This window comes from Phacochoerus africanus, chromosome 16 (genome assembly GCF_016906955.1).
Source record: "Phacochoerus africanus isolate WHEZ1 chromosome 16, ROS_Pafr_v1, whole genome shotgun sequence".
Taxonomy (NCBI): Eukaryota; Metazoa; Chordata; class Mammalia; order Artiodactyla; family Suidae; genus Phacochoerus; species Phacochoerus africanus.
In genome coordinates this window covers 11,970,873-11,989,149 of record NC_062559.1, presented here as the reverse complement: position 1 = coordinate 11,989,149, position 18,277 = coordinate 11,970,873, and the positions used below count along the sequence as shown (strand labels likewise).

General features: G+C 38.1%; 1 protein-coding gene across 2 annotated transcripts in view; it reads right to left on the bottom strand.

Moving 5' to 3' along the window:
* The window catches only part of DGKI (diacylglycerol kinase iota), a 471,782-nt gene that overhangs the window by 166,511 nt on the left and 286,994 nt on the right, over window positions 1-18,277 (bottom strand). For both annotated transcript variants that reach the window (XM_047763504.1, XM_047763505.1), the window contains exons 16-19: window positions 16,127-16,182; window positions 14,664-14,726; window positions 8,480-8,553; window positions 6,188-6,299 (exon numbers count right to left, since the gene is read on the bottom strand). In XM_047763504.1, the coding sequence (XP_047619460.1) occupies window positions 6,188-6,299; window positions 8,480-8,553; window positions 14,664-14,726; window positions 16,127-16,182 (305 nt within the window). The remainder of the gene's footprint in view (window positions 1-6,187; window positions 6,300-8,479; window positions 8,554-14,663; window positions 14,727-16,126; window positions 16,183-18,277) is intronic.

Below are 18,277 nucleotides of genomic sequence, written 5' to 3'. Positions count from 1 at the left end.
TGGATTGGGAATTTGGGGTTAATAGATGCAGACTATTGCCTTTGGAATGGATAAGCAATGAGATCCTGCTGTACAGCCCTGGGAACTGTATCTGGTCACTTATAATGGAGCATGATAATGTGAGAGAAAAGAATGCATACATGTATGTGTAACTGGGTCATCTTGCTGTATAGTAGAAAATTGACAGAACACTGTAAACCATCTATAATGGAAAAAATAAAAATCATTATAAAAAATAGTAAGTGAATTTAGCAAAGTTTCAAGACAAAGTCAATAAGTAAATATCTACACGTGTGTACACACACATCAGTTATTTCTATATGGTAGCAATGATAATTACATGTAAAATTTAAAATAACACTATTTAAAATAACAATGAATACTTAAGAGTGAATTTAACAAAAGATATGCAAGAACCAGAAAATTGCACTGACACTGAAAAACATTGCTGAGAGAAATTAAAGAACATCTAAATACACGGGAAAATATATCAAGTTTATAATGGGAATACTCACTACTATTAATATTAATAGTATTCATCTATAGATTCAATGCAATCCCAATTAAAATCCAGGTTTTTTTTTTGTAGACACAAATGATTTGAAAATCAGTATACAAATACAAAAGGTGTATAATAACCAACACTTCTAGAAAGTCAAAGTAAAATGATTCCTATTACCAAGTTAAAGACTTACAATAATGCCATAGCCATAAAAATAGTGCAGTCGTAGCATAAGGATGAACGAATCAATGGAACAGAATGGAATTCAGGAAAGGACCAAATACAATCAAGAGGCAAAGGCACCAAGGCAATTCTAAAGAGTGAAAATCTACTCAATGCAAAGTACTGGGGAAAAAAGTGGATAAATGTGTTTTTAAAAATCATGAATAAAATTCTCTTTTCTCACCTCTCATGATGTTATTCACTCAGAAACTTACAAAGTTTTGGATAAATGTATTTTTTAAAATGAATCTTGAAGCTACTTTACATGATACACAAGAATTTGAGCTGAATCACATAAGAGCTAAAACTATAAATCTTCAAGCAGAAAACAATGGAGAATATCTTCCCAACCTTTCCTGGAGTAAACAAAGATTTCTCCAAAAGGACACAAAAAGCTCTAATCTGAAATATGCCTAGCTCATAGAACTGGAATTCATAAGAGTGTTAAACTTCTGCTCATCAAAAGAAACATTAAAGAAATAAAAAGATAAAAATAAGCCAAACATAACTGCACTAAATATATCTGTCAAAAGACTTGTAATCACAATATATAAATAGTATTTACAATTCAACAATAAAAGATAAGTAGCCCATCAAAACATGCAAAAACCACAGACATTAAAAAAAAAAACCAAAAGACATAAAAGGTAACAATAAAGATAAACAGTATGTGTTACTCTCATTTTTCGTTGGATATAACTGACTATATAAAATATATATTTTTTCTCTCTTTCTGTGGATGGAATTGTATTCTTTCCTCTCATTCTGTTTCATCAAGTGTAATATTATAACAGCTTTTTGTCTGTATCCATTAACACATTTTCAGTACCTGCAGGGTATCAGGTTTAGGTCACTTCTCATCAGGTATTCTTACACATTGCTTTTGGGCAAATAAACAGTCCAAAATTTCTAGAAAACAGTTTTATAACTTTTATTAAGATGCTTTAAAAATGTTTAGAAATTTCTTTTTCGAGGATTTGTCGTAAGAAAATAATTTGAAATGTTAATTGAGGTTTATGAGCATTATGTTAATTACAGGAGTTTTTAAATCACCAAACATTCAGAATCCTAAAAGTTTCGTAAAGGAACCTTTTCATAAAGAATAATTCTTATGCAAATTGAGACATACTTATACAATGAAAGAGTTGGGTTTTACTTATAATACAATTCCCTATATGCTTAAAAACATGGAAATAAAGCAAACTGAAAGGAAACACATCAAAATATAGATATAGCTGTGGATCATATGATTATGACTGATATTTTTGCTTTTAGTTCTGTACTTATGTGTGTTATCAAAATAAACAAACATTTAATATTACTTTTTTCTAAAAAAAAAAAAAAAATTACCTGGTATGTATACAGCTTCAAGTCTGGGATTTTTTCCATGTAACTTTTCTCACTGAATCACCTTTTGCTTTTCTAATTCATAAATATCAAAGAGCCTACATATTTTAATCTCAATTAACAAAAATAAAGAAAGCTGGCTATGCTTTCTTTAAAGTTCAGGAGACTGAAATCTTTGGATGCCATATCAGTAGCAAATTAGATTTGCATTTCCTTTGAATAATGCTTTGAACTATTTTGAAAAGTTTTAGATTACTTAGAAACAGACACAACATGAAAGGACCTTCACAACTGTAATGGCAGAAAATCGTGGCAGAAATAAATACAAATTACAATGTCTGATTCTGGTCTGTGTAGAATCCACAAAGGTAATCAGCTTACCAAGCTCCCAATAGAGAATCATCTTAATTAGTAGGAATGCATTTCAACCAGTAAAATGAATTGAAGACTTCTGCTTTGAAATGTACAATTACAAGATAAAGAAACCATCTTTTCTCCCATGCTAGTAATTTTATTTCAAATCTCTCAAAGTACCACTCTGAATATTTTAAATATACAAAAATACACACACTTTTACCCAAATAACTACACTCTTCAGTTTATATAATCATCTTAGGCCGGTTGTGAGTTCTTAAATCATTTACCTTCTTGGAAACATAATTAGTATAATAGTTTCAAGATAAGTGAAACTGAAGGACTGAAAATAAAGCTCTTTCCTATTGTACTGTATGAACAGTAAGGTAAGATGTGGATGAATATCAAGCACTGTTATTCAAAGAACATAGGATTTCAAAACTGCAGTATACGCTACATGTCATCATTTTAGTATTCCATTTTCTCTACACCAACGCCTATCTATCGTCTTTCTTCTTGTCCTACCAGTGACAGGATGGGAGAGAGAAGGAAAGACCCCTCAACAGTCTCTCCCAACCTAGAAGGATCTCCTGAGTTTTCAACATATGTTTCAAATTGCCATTTCTATACCTTCTTGGATACCTCACAGGGCTTTCAGTTTTCACTTATATAAAACTGAGTCCATTTTTGACAATATTATCCTTCTTCCATATTTTCTGTCCCATACAGTATCAGCACCCTTTACCTAATGACCTATACCAGGCTCCCAGGATTCATTTATACTCCTTTCCCTCCCTTCTCAAAAAGCCACTATCAATAACTCCTGAATTCACCAACCTCTTCACATCACCACTTTCTTTCTTCAGGCTTTCAGATCTCCTCATCTTTTCACCTGGACTTTTGTACCCATGTCCTGATTTGTCCACTGGTCTCCGGAAGTTGAGATTCTGATCACATTTCACATGGATTTCTAGGTAAACTTTCTGAACAACAGCTCTCCTCTTGTCTCCTGCCATCTGCCTCAACCTCCCCAATAACAGTTAAAATAAAACAACACATGTTAAAAATGCAACTCTTTCTGCCCTTCCTCTATATCCACGTCTTCATTCACCACGTGTTTCATCACTCTGAGCCACCATTAGTAATTTTACTGGTTGCCATGCAATTAGGCTGATCCCCCTATGGCCACGCAACAGCCACTTAGCAGTCTCATTCCTGCTTCCATGAATGTTTGCTGATCTCCCCAATTTGTAAACCCTATTCTCCTTTCAGTCCTCATACATGCCTTTCTCCCAGAACTTATGTCAGACTGTGATTGCTCATTTACTTCTCATCTTCCCCCAAGAACACTGAACTGTGGGCACCCTAAGGACATGGCTTTTCTATTGGTCCATTGTGTAACAGTTTTACCTAGCAGAATATTGCTTATAGATTCAACAACTATTCCAAGAAATAGTCATGACTGACATTAAATGAAGGAAAGCAGTGAGACATTTTAAGCATTTTCTTGAATTCACAAAATTCCTTTTCATTAGAGTCCATCAACACTTCCCATACACTGCATGGCCTTGAAGGATGCAGCCTCAGAAGATATATAGCATCGGTTCCACTGTCCTCTATTTGCCAAGTACCGCTAAGTCCAATCTAGGTTCAAGGGGAGGGTATTAAGACCCAAACTCTTGATGAAAGAAGTCTTTAAAACCACAGTTGCCATCAAAGGTGATGGATACTAACTGTTTCCACTCCCAGCCAGCACTCCACCCCTTCCCTGCTCTCCTTTTTGCTCCAGGAGGCTGACCAATTTAGACTGCATTAAGAGCTCCTGTCGCTGGCTTCTATTTGACTTCTTCAGAGGGAGAAGCTCTGGAAGGCAAGAATTGTATTTACATCCCTGGCTCCTTCTCTGCCAAGTTGGCAAAGGATGGCTGATTTCACTTAGCAAATACTACTTCCACTGGGTTGTCCTTCCCAAAGAGTTCTCCTGGTGAAGTTGGGTATTCCCTTGCCTTTGCAGCTTTAGCTCAGGAATACAACACCATCCATTGCTGCTTGTCGTCAACCTGATGCATGATTTGTAAAGAGTCCCTCCATTAAATTAGCCTCTAAATACCCAATTTCCATGTGCCATCTTCTTCTTATTCAGACGTTAAATATATAACTGTAGGCAAAAATTACTCGAACCACCAAAAGGCTAGGAAAAGAACGTGACACAGCTACAGACTGAAAAGTTATAAAAGATGAAGAGTTAAAGAACATTCGAGAAAGAGATAGCATATGCAAGGGCCCTGTGGTACCAAAGGAGCAGGGGATGTTCAAAGCTATACCCAGCTTGAGAGGTGGCAAGCTGGAAAGCAGAGAGTGTGGTGGGAAAGGGTGGAAAATCAGATATAAATGAAATTTTGTGCTAAAGACTTAGTAAAGATTTAAAGATCTTAAGAGTAATGGGAAAGTATCTAAGAGTCTCCCTGCCCCCCCAAGCCTAGGTAAGGCATCATCTTCTCTTCAACATTCCCTGACAGCCTTCTCTACATGGCCAGGACCAAGAAGCTCTGGCACCTGGGAAATATCCAATACATGTTCACTGGATTAGGGAGTAAATGAATGAGTAAAGCACATGTGCTGAAGTCTGTAGCTTTCTTGGTCACCTCCCAGAATTCTCCCTTGCACATACCCTACTTGTATTTATTTCTATTTGCTCTTGGCTGATTCTTCACCTATGATTAGCATAAAGGCCTTTGGAGAAAACTATGTATGAGCTACAACCCTGAAAATCATATCAATCCCAGACCAATGTTTTAACATTTAACAACCCTTTCACTCTAGAGATGACATGACCAGCTGAGGTGATGGACATTCTTGCCATAATAACAATAAGTTATTCTGCTAAATCTCACTCACTCGAAGTGATGGTGGAAAAGTCATTTGGAATCCACAAGATGAGTGAAAGAGTTGTTCTAGGTTGTTTAGTACAAGAAATACAGCCTTCTCGCCTTGAGGTACAACGTACAACAGCGAGTATTAACCAAACACGAGTAGAAGCTTTATTTTATTTTGCTTTACCAACTGATAGTATTGCCCGATTTATACCAGATAAAATGATAATCAAAACTGTTAATTGGCTCCCTCATCATTCAATAATAAGTTGAAATACATGGCCCAAATCTGCTTGAACCTGACTTTATACTATACATTTACTTTTCAAATGCCAGCAAACAAAATTAAAATGCAAGGTGATCTCAGTACTATGCATATGAATATTCATTAACGTTACAACAGTGCTGTCTTTCTATAGTCAGGTATTTTGTGATCACAGAGATGCCTATCTTATGCTGAAGCAGGCAAGATGATGTTGAATGCAAATGACCACTTTCCTTTTTATCTAAACACTCAAATCCTCAGTGAACCAATAAAGTACCAAATGGCAAGGTTTTTGCATCACAGCTGGAATAAATCTATGGCATAACGCTTTTTAATTAGCATGAAAACTCTGCATTTTATTCTAGTAGAAAAGTAATCAGGAAAATGAACAAATGGTGTTCATTCATCTTGGATGTTCAAACAAATATACATCAATTTTTTTTTTTTTTTAGTCAACATGAACAATTACATTTTGGTTTTGTGTTCCCCTGGCAACTCCATATTGCATAAAGATTTTAAGTTGATAAGCCAGGAGAGAACATTATACCAAAGTCTTATAAAATGAATGAAATTTAACTATGACTAAAACACATTTCACTTCAATAAAATAGATGGACTGCTTACCAAAGAGGCCATGGTGAATCCAATGACTTCAATATAACCGTCATCATGACGCTGAGGTTCAAAGTCATGGTGATCTCCTGGGTTCCCCCAGGGCATTGTGCCTGCACAATATCTGCAAGAGAAGAGTACAAACATAATTCAGTTTGTTCCAGTCCTCTCATTATTACCTCAGGGATTAATTTTTAGTTAGATCCAATGTTTATTTCACATAAGAACAGCTTTCTACTCTTGGTTCACATCTTGCAATAAAAGAGAAAATGGGGGAGTTCCCTGGTGGCTCAGTAGGTTAAGGATCTGGTGTTATCATTGCTGTGGTGAAGGTTCAGTCCCTGGCCTGGGAACTTCCGCATTCTGTGGCTGCAGCCAAAAAAAATTAAAACATAAAAAATTTAAAAATTAAAAAAAAGTATTTATCATCTCCAAATATCAATTTGTGAAAGTAGGTCAAAATTTTATAACGAAAGCATGCCGTGGTGCCCAACCCTCTCTTAATTCATTACGTATCCACACTTCTCACTCTAACTCATCAGGGTCTACTCTCTATGACATGCCGTGAGTCATCAATCGGGGGTTTCAGAATTTGGTCTTGGAGGAAGATGTACACACGCCAATAGGAAAGGGAACTGAGGTAGGTAAGCATTCAAGAGCATATACAAAAATAAGGCAATAAGTCCCCCAGGATGAGGAAAAGATAACCGAAGAAGACAGAGGATGTGAAAAGGATGAGACAGAGATATAAGAACAGAAAGGGAAGGAGTCAGACAACCAGAGTCACTGGGTCACATCAAATGGAACTCAGTGGATCTGTGGTACTAATTTATGGCTTTGGTTTCCACCAGGATAGATAAGAAGATTCCCTTGGACTCAGGGCCATATACATAACAATCTAAAGATAACCCCAACCAATCTACCCATTGATACAAGCCTAATAGGCCAAGAAATCTGTATTCAGCTAGTATGATAATTTACCAGCTATTTTTGTACTTTCAGTAGGATCAGAACATGTATCAGTCATATCAAAGCCTTAACAAAATTTATTCAACAGATTTAAATGATAGTAACCAGACTATTAGTATACTAAATTCTAAGGTCTCTATGCTGCTTTAAGAGACCCACTCCCTAGTCTTGATAACATCTTCAAGAACTGGTTCCGTGTGAGATGCTCTTGGCTTAAATATTTACGTACCACTCTATTAACGTTATGAGCTGCACTGTTTGTATTTTGCCTGTTTTACAAAATTATTGTTTCTTGTATTATCAAATGTGTAACTGAACCTCCTACAAAAAAAAATGTCTAAGAGATGTGAAACAGTTAAAAAAAAAAAAAAAGGAATAGAAAGAGAAGGGGAAATACAGGACATGAAAAACTTGAGGAAGCAAAATCCAGAGAGATGATAGGAAGGAGCAGGAAGGAAAAAAGAACAGTAAGGAGAGGAGGAAACAATGAAAGCCGGCTCATAGACAATGTTCCCTGAGAGTCCAGGTCCTCTGCTTAGACTAAGATGAAAACACCTCGGGAATGGGTTGTAAGGAACCATATCTAGCACTGCCGAAAGTCATCAGGAGACTCTATTTTCTAAGCCACAGATTTACATACAATTCTCATTTCAACTAAATTCAGCCTAAACAGAATTTATGTGTAGATTTTTGTGTTTGAGTTTCCTGCTTTGCAAGTAACAAAGGGTCGCAGACCCATCCCTTCCAAACTCTCGGCCTGGGAGCCTAGCATCTAATTTTATGCCATTGAGATATGTGCTTATTCTGAGACTAGTTAATCTTAAATACCCTTTTCTCCTGAGGTATATAATAGCGCCAAAGAGAGCTGACATCCTGGCCAGAAAATGCTACTCTAATTGATCCTATTTTTTCCAAACCAATCATCTGGCAATGATTTTGAATGAATTCCATGCTGAAAACAGGCTGGATGGTTTCCTAACAGCTTTGGGGAAACTGAAAACAGAGATTTATTTAAGTCTATCATCCCTTGGGGGTGGCAGGGTGGGAGCAACCAGCAATTGAGAATTAAATTAAAATGTTCCAGTCCAGAGGGCTGCCTGGGTTTCTTCAGGATGGGTAAGGATAGACCACGTATGCCATATCACACTCACACAAAATCATCGGAGAACACTAAACAAACCAAGTAGGAGAACAAAATAACCAGAGACCCATAATAAGCCACGAAGACAACTGTTTCTCATTGTTTATATCTGGAAATTTTCATAATGAAAGCAGACAACCTTAGGTCAAACAGGGTTCACATCAAACCAAGGAAACAGTATGAACAGAGCTTACCTGGGTATATTTAAAAATACTATACACTGGAACTTCAGTTCCTGAATCTTTGGGGTGAGATCTGTTCCATCACACTGCAATAATCAAAGCAGAAAAAGCAAGGGTTTTGAAGCAGGTACCCATCTAAAGGTTAACAAGGTTGACAATAGATAGACCAGGGTCTTTTCCTTGTCCCTATGTCTGCTCAAGCAGACACCCATTACTATGACTGAAAATTTAGGCTGATTCTAACTTTCCCAGACCTGGGGTTCAGGGCTTGGTTTTGTTTTGACCTAATGTCAAAAAAAAAAAAAAAAGCTTCCATTTGACCAAAATGATCTTTCTCTTGTCTCCCAATCAAAGGAACTATCATCATTCTTAAGTTTGGTGTATTCTGAAATATTTAGGCTTGTCATATCAACATGAAAAGGTTTATATGTGCTTAAAAGAATAAAAAGGACAAAGCCTCAAGCTGAAGCTGTGGCCATCTCTACCACGGTCAACAGAGTCAAACGACAGTCAGAAGTGTAACCCTTTATTATGCTTGCTTCTTGAGATAGCTTTTGTTTTCAAAATGTTAAACATAATACCTTGAAAACTGTTTTTTAAAAAAGTATCTTTTTTTAAAAAAAAGTATCTTTTTAAAAAAAGTATCTTTTAAAAACAAAGTATCTATTGTAAATTAGGATTATGTCCATTAGTGATCTGCTCTTTCCAAATTAATCTCTCATAGAATTTGACTGGTCTTCTGAGATAAACTACTTTACTGGATCTGGATGTGACCTTGGGTTTCAAAGGCCTCAGGTTGGCTTGGCCTCAATACCTTTGAGTGTGGCTCCCTCATCAGTTAGTGATTTTCCCCAGAGCATCCTCTGCCTAATCACAGAAAAAGCTTTCAGTTCCCTTTCTCGTTTTCCACTGGTGACAAAAGCCAAAAGAGAAACCCTCAAATCATGACTGTAGGCTTTTCAATGTCAAAGGTATAAAGGCTGCTCTTTTTCAAAAATAATATTTTTATTTTTCCATTATAGCTGATTTACAATGTTTTGTCAATTTTTGCTGTATAGCAAAGGGACCCAGTCATACATTCCCAGGCATACATACATATAAAGCCTGCTTTTATATTTGCTCTCCTCACACACTCATCACAAGTTTCTCCCACTGTCTTCTCTGGAGAGAGTATAAAGCATTCCCAAGCTCCCTGTGAATTTCTAAAGATTTCTTCAGGGGGAGTTCCAACCCAGGTACAATGACTCTGCTAAGGGTCAAGGTTGTCTTGTTCCCCTTCCAGCTGATCTTAATGCAGCCTAATTTTCATGAGCATTCTCAAAAAGTGTTCCTGGGAAATCTTACAATCCTAAATAAACAAAGTATTTTTAAATGCTCTTTAGCTAGGAATCAAATTCTAAACACTGATTGAGGTGTTTTGACAACATTGTCAGCTCCTTAAGCAAACAAGAGGTCTCCTAATTTAAGAACTTGAAATGAATTAATAGATGACTCTTCCAGCAAAGAAAAAAATGTAGACATCTTAATTTATCAAAATTGAGTGTTACAAGCAACTAAAACTTTTTAAAAATAGCATGGGGTACATTAAAAACATGCCAAGCAGTAGTGCTGCATTTCAAAGAAAAAACCAAAACCTATACTTAATATTATTGTTTGTACAACAGAACTCATTTTGTAAAAAGTTGTCTACTTTTTCCTCCTGAAAAAAAACACATCAGCGATTCTGGGAATTGAGAATTCTATGGGGATGGGTACCTTACAATGTATTAAGTTTTACAAGATTTTCTTATATAGCATTGCATTTAAACTTTTAAACTCCCTAGAATAGCTGTTTTTCTACTTTTTTCCTGCTTAAAACACAGGCAAAGGAAAATACTTGCATGCAAAACATCTTCCTCTGTACAAGCTCACTTCCCTGATAAATCAAAACAGCAAAAAGACAACATGGGAAGTAGAGAAAATAATGCTGCGTACGTGTAATTTTCACTGTTGTTTCTTTTGCGTATGCAGTATTCATGCACACATTTTATATTTATGTGAGCGATTATTAACTATTACTTCAGAAACACTGACCTCACCCTGTGGTCTGCTGTCATAAGTACATCCAATTGCGCTAATTAACCATCCCATCCTTTTCATCTCACACTGAGGAACACAGAGAGTGAGGTCACTGCAGAAATATCCTGTGTCCCTCTGTCTCACAGAACAATAGTCAGTAAATAATGCTTCACATGTGTTGTTACGCCTGCTTTACAGATGAGGAAAGTAAACTTGTCCGGATGGTTAAAGGATTCCCCCAAAATCATATACTTCATAAAGACAGACCTAGGACTGAATCCCAGTGGTTCAGACTCATTTCTATTGATTTAAAAAAAAAAAAAAAGATGATCATATAGACCAATCTGCCTGGACCAGTACATGTACTGGCTGATATCAAATCTTTCCTGGTTATTTGACTGCCATTTTGGCCTCTCAGCAAGCTCCTTTTAATCCCTGCTCTGCAGCCACCCATGCATGAGACACTTCTCATCAGGAGGACTGGCGGACGTGGGAGGAAAACCCTCCAGGGGTTAGGAGGCACACAGAGTTTAATTTCAATCCCTCTGACTTAAGCAGTGGAAGCCATTCAACACAGCCACTGCGCTCCACTCACTGGCTCTCTGGGCAGGTGCTGCAATGTTCCTAAGAATGTGAAAAGTAGAAGAGGGAAAGTTGACTTTTGGCTGAGTGGCAGGCGGTCAAAGAAGAAACAAGAAAAGTTTGATGCAAGGTTGCTGCTACTTAAATAACCATCTCTTTATCAAAATAAAGACCTTCATCATTCAATGGACCATGTGTCTTCTTTCTTACATTTAGATTTAAAAAGGCAGTATTTCAGTTTCCCAGAATTGCTACTATAAAAGGATGCTTGACTTTCAAGTTGCTATATCTTGTGAACTAAAACATTTCAAAGCGACATCAGGGTTATTAGTGGTAACATCTTTGTTTCAACTAATTTAGAGGATTCATGTGGCATATATGCTTTATTGGTGATGACACACTTGAATTTGTATCCTCCCAGGTGCCTCTCTTATTCCTCTACATGTCCATTAACTTAAGGTCATATATTTTTCTCTATTTCCATGTATTCTTGCAGGGAGCCGAGAAGATGCAGGGACTCAAAAAAAGGACCTTGCCTGACGGCAAAAAAAAAAAAAAAAAGAAAAGAAAAGAAAACAAAGCCTGAAGGCAGGTTCCTAACCAAGGAAGGGAGCTCACCTGAACGGTACAAGCTGAAGGTGGGCTTCTGGTCAGGATGAAAGCCTGCCTGTTTGGTACAAGCCGAGGGCAGGCCTCAGGTTACACAGCTCTCATTTTGATGTTGATGGGAAAGAACTGGGGCTTTCCTGGGAAAACAATTTCCATGTTTGCACGGGAAAACATGGATTGTTTCTCAGGTGACCTAGTCTTTCCTGTGGTTTTATTTGGTATTCAGTTTTCCTTAGTCTTTCCTGATTATTTGCTTATTATTATTTTCCATTCTTATTTTCCTGTGGTGATTTGTGATTTAACAAAATTACAACAATAATATAATAAAAATTTCATCCTGAAGGACTTTCCCCTATTTAAGTCCAACTTAATTAAAATATAGTGTTTATCTACTAACTAGTTATACAGTAAACTTTAGAGTTAGGATTTTAACGAGGCTCATAAAAGTTAGACATATATTATTCATGACCAAAAGACACCTAGCTGTGAGTTATAGAAGCTTTTAAGTGATAGCTAGTTAAGTTGGTTTATATTTTCTTACACTGTCTCCCTGCCATAATGCCTTAAAGATAAGCACCAGTCTAAAAACAAGATTTGTGAATGCCAAAGTCTTGTGTCTGTGACCCTTCAACTTGTGGAGACTGGCTGGCCATGGGATGATTTGTACTGAGTCTCCTCCTTTCCACAGGATGTATTGTACTTACATTGTACTCACTAAATTTAGTTAAAACAAAGATCTTAGAACATGATATATAGCAGCTGTACCATGTAAAAGTTAACTGATGTACTTATAACACTATGATGTAATCTGTAGTTAGAAACTGTGTATATAATCAACCACTTATGCCAATAAAATTTGAGCAGTCCAGCGCCCTGAAAGAAGGGACAAAGAGGCTGTCTCCATTGCAAAAGCCGACGCTCATCCCTCTCCTTCGAGAAAAGTGTACACTCCCTGGCCGCCAGAGCTGGCCTCTGGCATATTCTATTTTGTTCTGTCCCCTCATGGCACAAATGCTATTTTTTTGGGGGGGGCTAACATGCAACATATAAAGGTTCCCCCCAGGTGAGGGGTTGAATCAGGGTTGCAGCTGCTGGCCTATGCCACAGCCATAGCAATGCAGGATCCAAACCACATCTGCTACCTACACCACAGCTCATGACAACACAGGATCCTTAACCCACTGAGCAAGGCCAGGGATTGAACCCGCATCCTCATGGATACTAGTTGGGTTCGTTTCCGCTGTGTACACAATGGGAACTCCCACAAATGCTATTCTTCATTCTATGATAAATTCAAGCATTGCTATATTCCTTTCTTCCCCATCTACATATTTTTCTGTCTTCCATTTTTTCTCTTTACTATTACAAGTATGCAACAAAGTCATATTCACTCTTTCTTGTTTACCATATGGAAACATTTTGTCTTTCTTAATAAGCACATGGTTGAGGTCCCACCTCACACCTGTCAGAATGGCCATCATTAACAAGTCAACTAATAACAAATGCTGGAGAGGGTGTGGAGAAAAAGGAATCCTCCTACACTGTTGGTGGGAATCGAAATTGGTACAGCCACTATGGAAAACCGTCTGGAGGTACCTACCTCAGAAAATTGAATACAGAACTTCCATATGACCCAGCAATCCCACTCTTGGGCATATATCCAGACAAAAGTTTCATTGAAAAAGATACATGCACCCATATGTTCATTGCAGCACTATTCACAATAGCCAAGACATGGAAACAACCTAAATGTCCATCAACAGACAAATGGAGACATGGTGGATATATACCACAAGAAGATGTGGTATATATACACCATGGAATACTACTCAGTCATAAAAATAACAAAATAATGCTATTCGCAGCAACTTGGATGGAACTAGAGACTCTCACACTAAGTGAGGTAAGTCAGAGAAAGACAAATCCCATATGATATCACTTAATATCTGGAATCTAATATATGGCACAAATGAATCTTTCCACAGAAAAGAAAATCATGGACATGGAGAACAGACTTGTGGTTGCCAAGGGGGAGGGGGAGTGGGGTGGATTGGGAATTTGGGGTTAATAGATGCAAACTACTGCCTTTGGCATGGATAAGCAATGAGATTGTGCTGTATAGCACAGAGAATTCTATCTAGTCACTTGTGATGGAACATGACAGAGGATAGATAACGTGAGAAAAACTGAATGACTGGGTCCCTCTGCTGTACAGTAGAAACTGACAGACACTGTAAATCAACTATAATGGAAAAAATGAAAATCATTTTAGAACAAAAATCACAGGGTATTTTTAAGGTATATCTCCTAGAGAAAATATGACTTCCCATCTCCCTTACCTCCAGTAAGCAAAATCCCCAAAACCTTGGATAGAGACCCAGGGAGAAATAGCACCAAAAAAAAAAAAAAAAAAAAAAAAAACTCCCTTAAGTGGTGAAGAATCTTGACCAGGTTAGAGAGCAAGTAACCACAAAATAATGAATCCAAGCATTTTTCCTGAGAGAGTCTGGGAATAAAGAGACTTTTCTGGTAAACATCTATTTCTGTCTCAAGACCCAGCTCCACATCATGCCTTTGATGATGTTCCCGACTGCGCCCCGGCAGTTTTCACGTCTCCCTCTGTATTACCGGTTGATTATAGGAGTGGTCCATTAACATTTATTTTATTTTTCTGCCATGAGTTGGATGCCCTTCCCCACAACTGAGCTGTGAGTTTCTCCAGGAGTGAAACTAGCCATCTTATTTAACTCCACCCCCAGCAACCAAGACAGTGCCCCACATATAACTAAATGCTTACAAATGTTGGTTGAACAAACTACGCTTAATTCACTTAACGTTCTCTGCAGCCCAGTGATGAATTTAAGTATATAAACTGCGATTTGAGGTTCGTGCTGGGGTGCTTCATATTGACAGTCAAATACAATGAGTCAACATATTCAGTACTTACGACAACTTTAACATGTTTGGATAGATCTCGAGAGCTTCTCTGTAGAAAATCAGAAAAAGCTGCCTATACCACAAGGAAAAAAGAAAACAAAAGCATTACACGGTTATGCCAAATTCTTGCTTCTATAACGACAGAGAGGTTCTAGAGATTCTAAGTTCCGCAAACATATAAAACAAGTCCCCCTTTTGCAAAACTCAAAGGAAAATGGGGCGGAGGCTGTCCAGTTGAAATCTTTGTTTTCAAAATACAACTTGCAATAAAATTTAAGGTCGCAGTAGGAGAATAAAAAAGTAGGTGACTCCAAGTGTCCGTGTGGAGATCTGACCATCTTTCCCGACTTTCCCCTTTGTCCATCAGGTGCTGATATAATCTGATACAATCTTTAACTTGCCACTGAGAATGTCTTGCTTCACTCTTTTTTTCCTTGGACCCCCTCTATCCAAGTGGTATAAATTTAAGCCACACTTTTTATTTTTATTTTTGTCTTTTTGCCATTTCTAGGGCTGCTTCTGTGGCATATGGAGGTTCCCTGGCTAGGGGTCCAATCGGAGCTGTAGCTGCCGGCCTACACTAGAGCCACAGAAACACAGGATCTGAGCCGCGTCTGCAACCTACACCACAGCTCACGGCAACGCCGGATCCTTAACCCACTGAGCAAGGCCAGGGATCGAACCCACAACCTCATGGTTCCTAGTGGTATTCGTTAACCACTGAGCCACAAAGGGAACTCCTAGATTAACTTTGATGATGGTTTTTCACATCACTCCTTGAATATCATCCCCCTCAGTACAACATGGAGCCTTAGGGCTTTCAAGTTCAAAGCTGATCACCTTTCTGCCAATTACCTTAAGTAATACATCCCATGGATAAACAACAACATTCTACTGTATAGCATGGGGACTATATTCAGTCTCATGAGATAAACCACAATACAAAAGAATATTAAAAAGAATGAATAGCTATATAGAACGGAGTCACACTGCGGTACAGCAGAAATTAGCACAATATTGTAAATCAAGTATACTTCAATTTAAAAAAAGAAATACACTCTTCCTTTTATCCTTTTTTTTTTTTTTTCCTTTTTAGGACTGCACCAGCAGCATGTGGAGGTTCCCATGCTAGGGGTTGAATCGGAGCTATAGCCACTGGCCTGCGCCACAGCCACGGCAACACTAGATCTGAGCCACATCTGCGACCTCTCCCACAGCTCACAGCAATGCCATCGAGGCCAGGGATTGAACCTGAATCCTCATGGATGCTAGACAGATTTGTTTCCACTGAGCCGTGACAGGAATTCCCCCTTTTATTCTTAAATCAGGACATTAAATATTAACCATATACAAACACACACATAAGCATCTGAGATGTGTAATTATTAGCATAGCATAGTTAGCATTTTTATTACCGTCAGTGGATTAGCATTAAATAATATGTAATAATTAAAAAATGAATTATATGCTTACCCCTGCATAGAACATTTTATTTCGAAAACGACTGTTGAATTTCTCCGGATTCGCCTCTGTGAAAGGGAAAAGGTAGTTTGTTACAGACAGCTCATTAAAGGTAGTGAGTCAGACTGGCACCCCTGCTCTCTGCCCGGCCCCCTCCCCCACATTCCTATAGCACAGACCCAACAGTTTCATTATCATCTTTCCCTCAGCTACAGTCAGTTGGTATAGCTGCCCAGGGCTATGAAAGTGTAGCCCCAAACTGGCAGCATCGGCATTAACTGAGAGCTTGCTAGAAAGGCAGATTGTTAGGCTCTACCCCAAAACCTATGGAATTAGAATGTCTGAGGGTTGGGGTCTAAGAACCGGGTTTTACAGGTTCTCTAGGTGATTCACACGCGCCTTAAAGGTCGAGACACTCTGAACTCTCTTCAAAATACAGCCCTGACAGGGATGCAGCTCAAGGTTAATACAAGACAGCAGGAGGGGGAGATGGGGAGAGGGGATAATTATTTGCTTTGACCTTCACAGGACATGGCTTCTACAAACTATGTATGCAGCTTCCGAACGTAATTGAATGTGGGGAATGTGGATAAAAATTAATGGAGAATCTGCATGCACATTTTGCAAAAACTCCTAACTACCATCTGTACTCTTGTTTGTAACAGGCTTTGAAAAATCATTTGATTTAGGAGTTCCTGTTGTGGCTCAGTGGTTAACGAATCCAACTAGGAATCACCAGGTTGCAGGTTCGATCCCTGGCCTTGCTCAGTGGGTTAAGGATCCAGTGTTGCCCTGAACTGTGGTGTAGGTTGCAGACGAGGCTCAGATCTGGTGTTGCTGTGGCTCTGGAGTAGGCCAGCGGCTTCAGCTCCAATTCAATCCCTAGCCTGGGAACCTCCATATGTCGTGGATGTGGCCCTAGAAAAAGACAGGAAAAAAAAATCATTTGATTTAGTGAAGATACATAAACATATATAAAAGATAGATAGACAGATAGATGGATAGACAGACAGGCAGACAGACAGACATAAGTGATCTGTAGAATGGATTCAAGGCATATGACCGAAAAGGCTCTGAAGAAAAATGACTTAATTTTGAGTTTGCTCCTGGACAGCTGAAACAGTAAACAAGACCCTACATCAGACAATGTTCACATGAATTCAAGGTACAAAATTCCCAAACGAAATATTATTTCCTTACATTCTTTCTAATAAAATTCTAAGGCACTCCAAAGGAACCCACTGTAAAAGTTTCTCAAATGTTCCTTATTCCCTTCTGAGGGCCAGCTTCTTCTCCAAGCCCTTCCTCATAAGATGTGAGACTGGGACACTTTCTGGCTGACTAGCTGAAAGTCTCCAAATCCCAACTCATATTTGAATGGCAAACATGATGCCCAATGGCAGAAGTCATGGAGGCCAAAATTCTACCTCCCACTGCATACTTCCTGGCCCCCAGGATGCACATCCTTCTCATATCAGAAACACATTCATGCCCTCCCAGGTCCTCAAAGGTCTCATTCCCAATACAGCCTCAATTCAAAATTCAAAAATCTCATTTAAATCTCATTAGCTCCAACTTCCCAAATCTCATCATCTAAATCATCTAAATGACTTGGCTCTGGATGTAATCCATTTTTAATGATGATGAGCCCCTGGGTATAATCCATTCTGTTGTTTTAATAGATTAATCCCATCTCTGTGTATCACACAACAACATTATGTGCCATCAGAATGGAATCCTAAACCCTACTTTGGTCTGTAATTGGTCTTGCCTATTAGAGAGAATTAGCCAATGTACTTCAACACTATACTGATAAAAAATCAGTAAGGATTTGAACCTCATCTAACTCACACATCTTCCACAGTCTCTGCATTAGATACTTAACCCCATCTCAAGACTTCAGTTATGTATACAAAGTGGCGCCAAAATCTACGCCTACAGTAAGAGCACTACCTTCCATTCAAATTGTATATATTATAAAATCTTTTTGTCCAATGTCATCTCCCATTAAGGACAAGTATTTTTACCAACATTGTCTTCATCTTTCTAACACCATTGCAAAAATCTTTTGTTATGTATCAATGGGTCATCTAACCCATCTTTATCACAAGGTCATCTGTCCCTCTGTACTTTTCTTTCCTGTCTGAAGTGCCCTCGCCCACT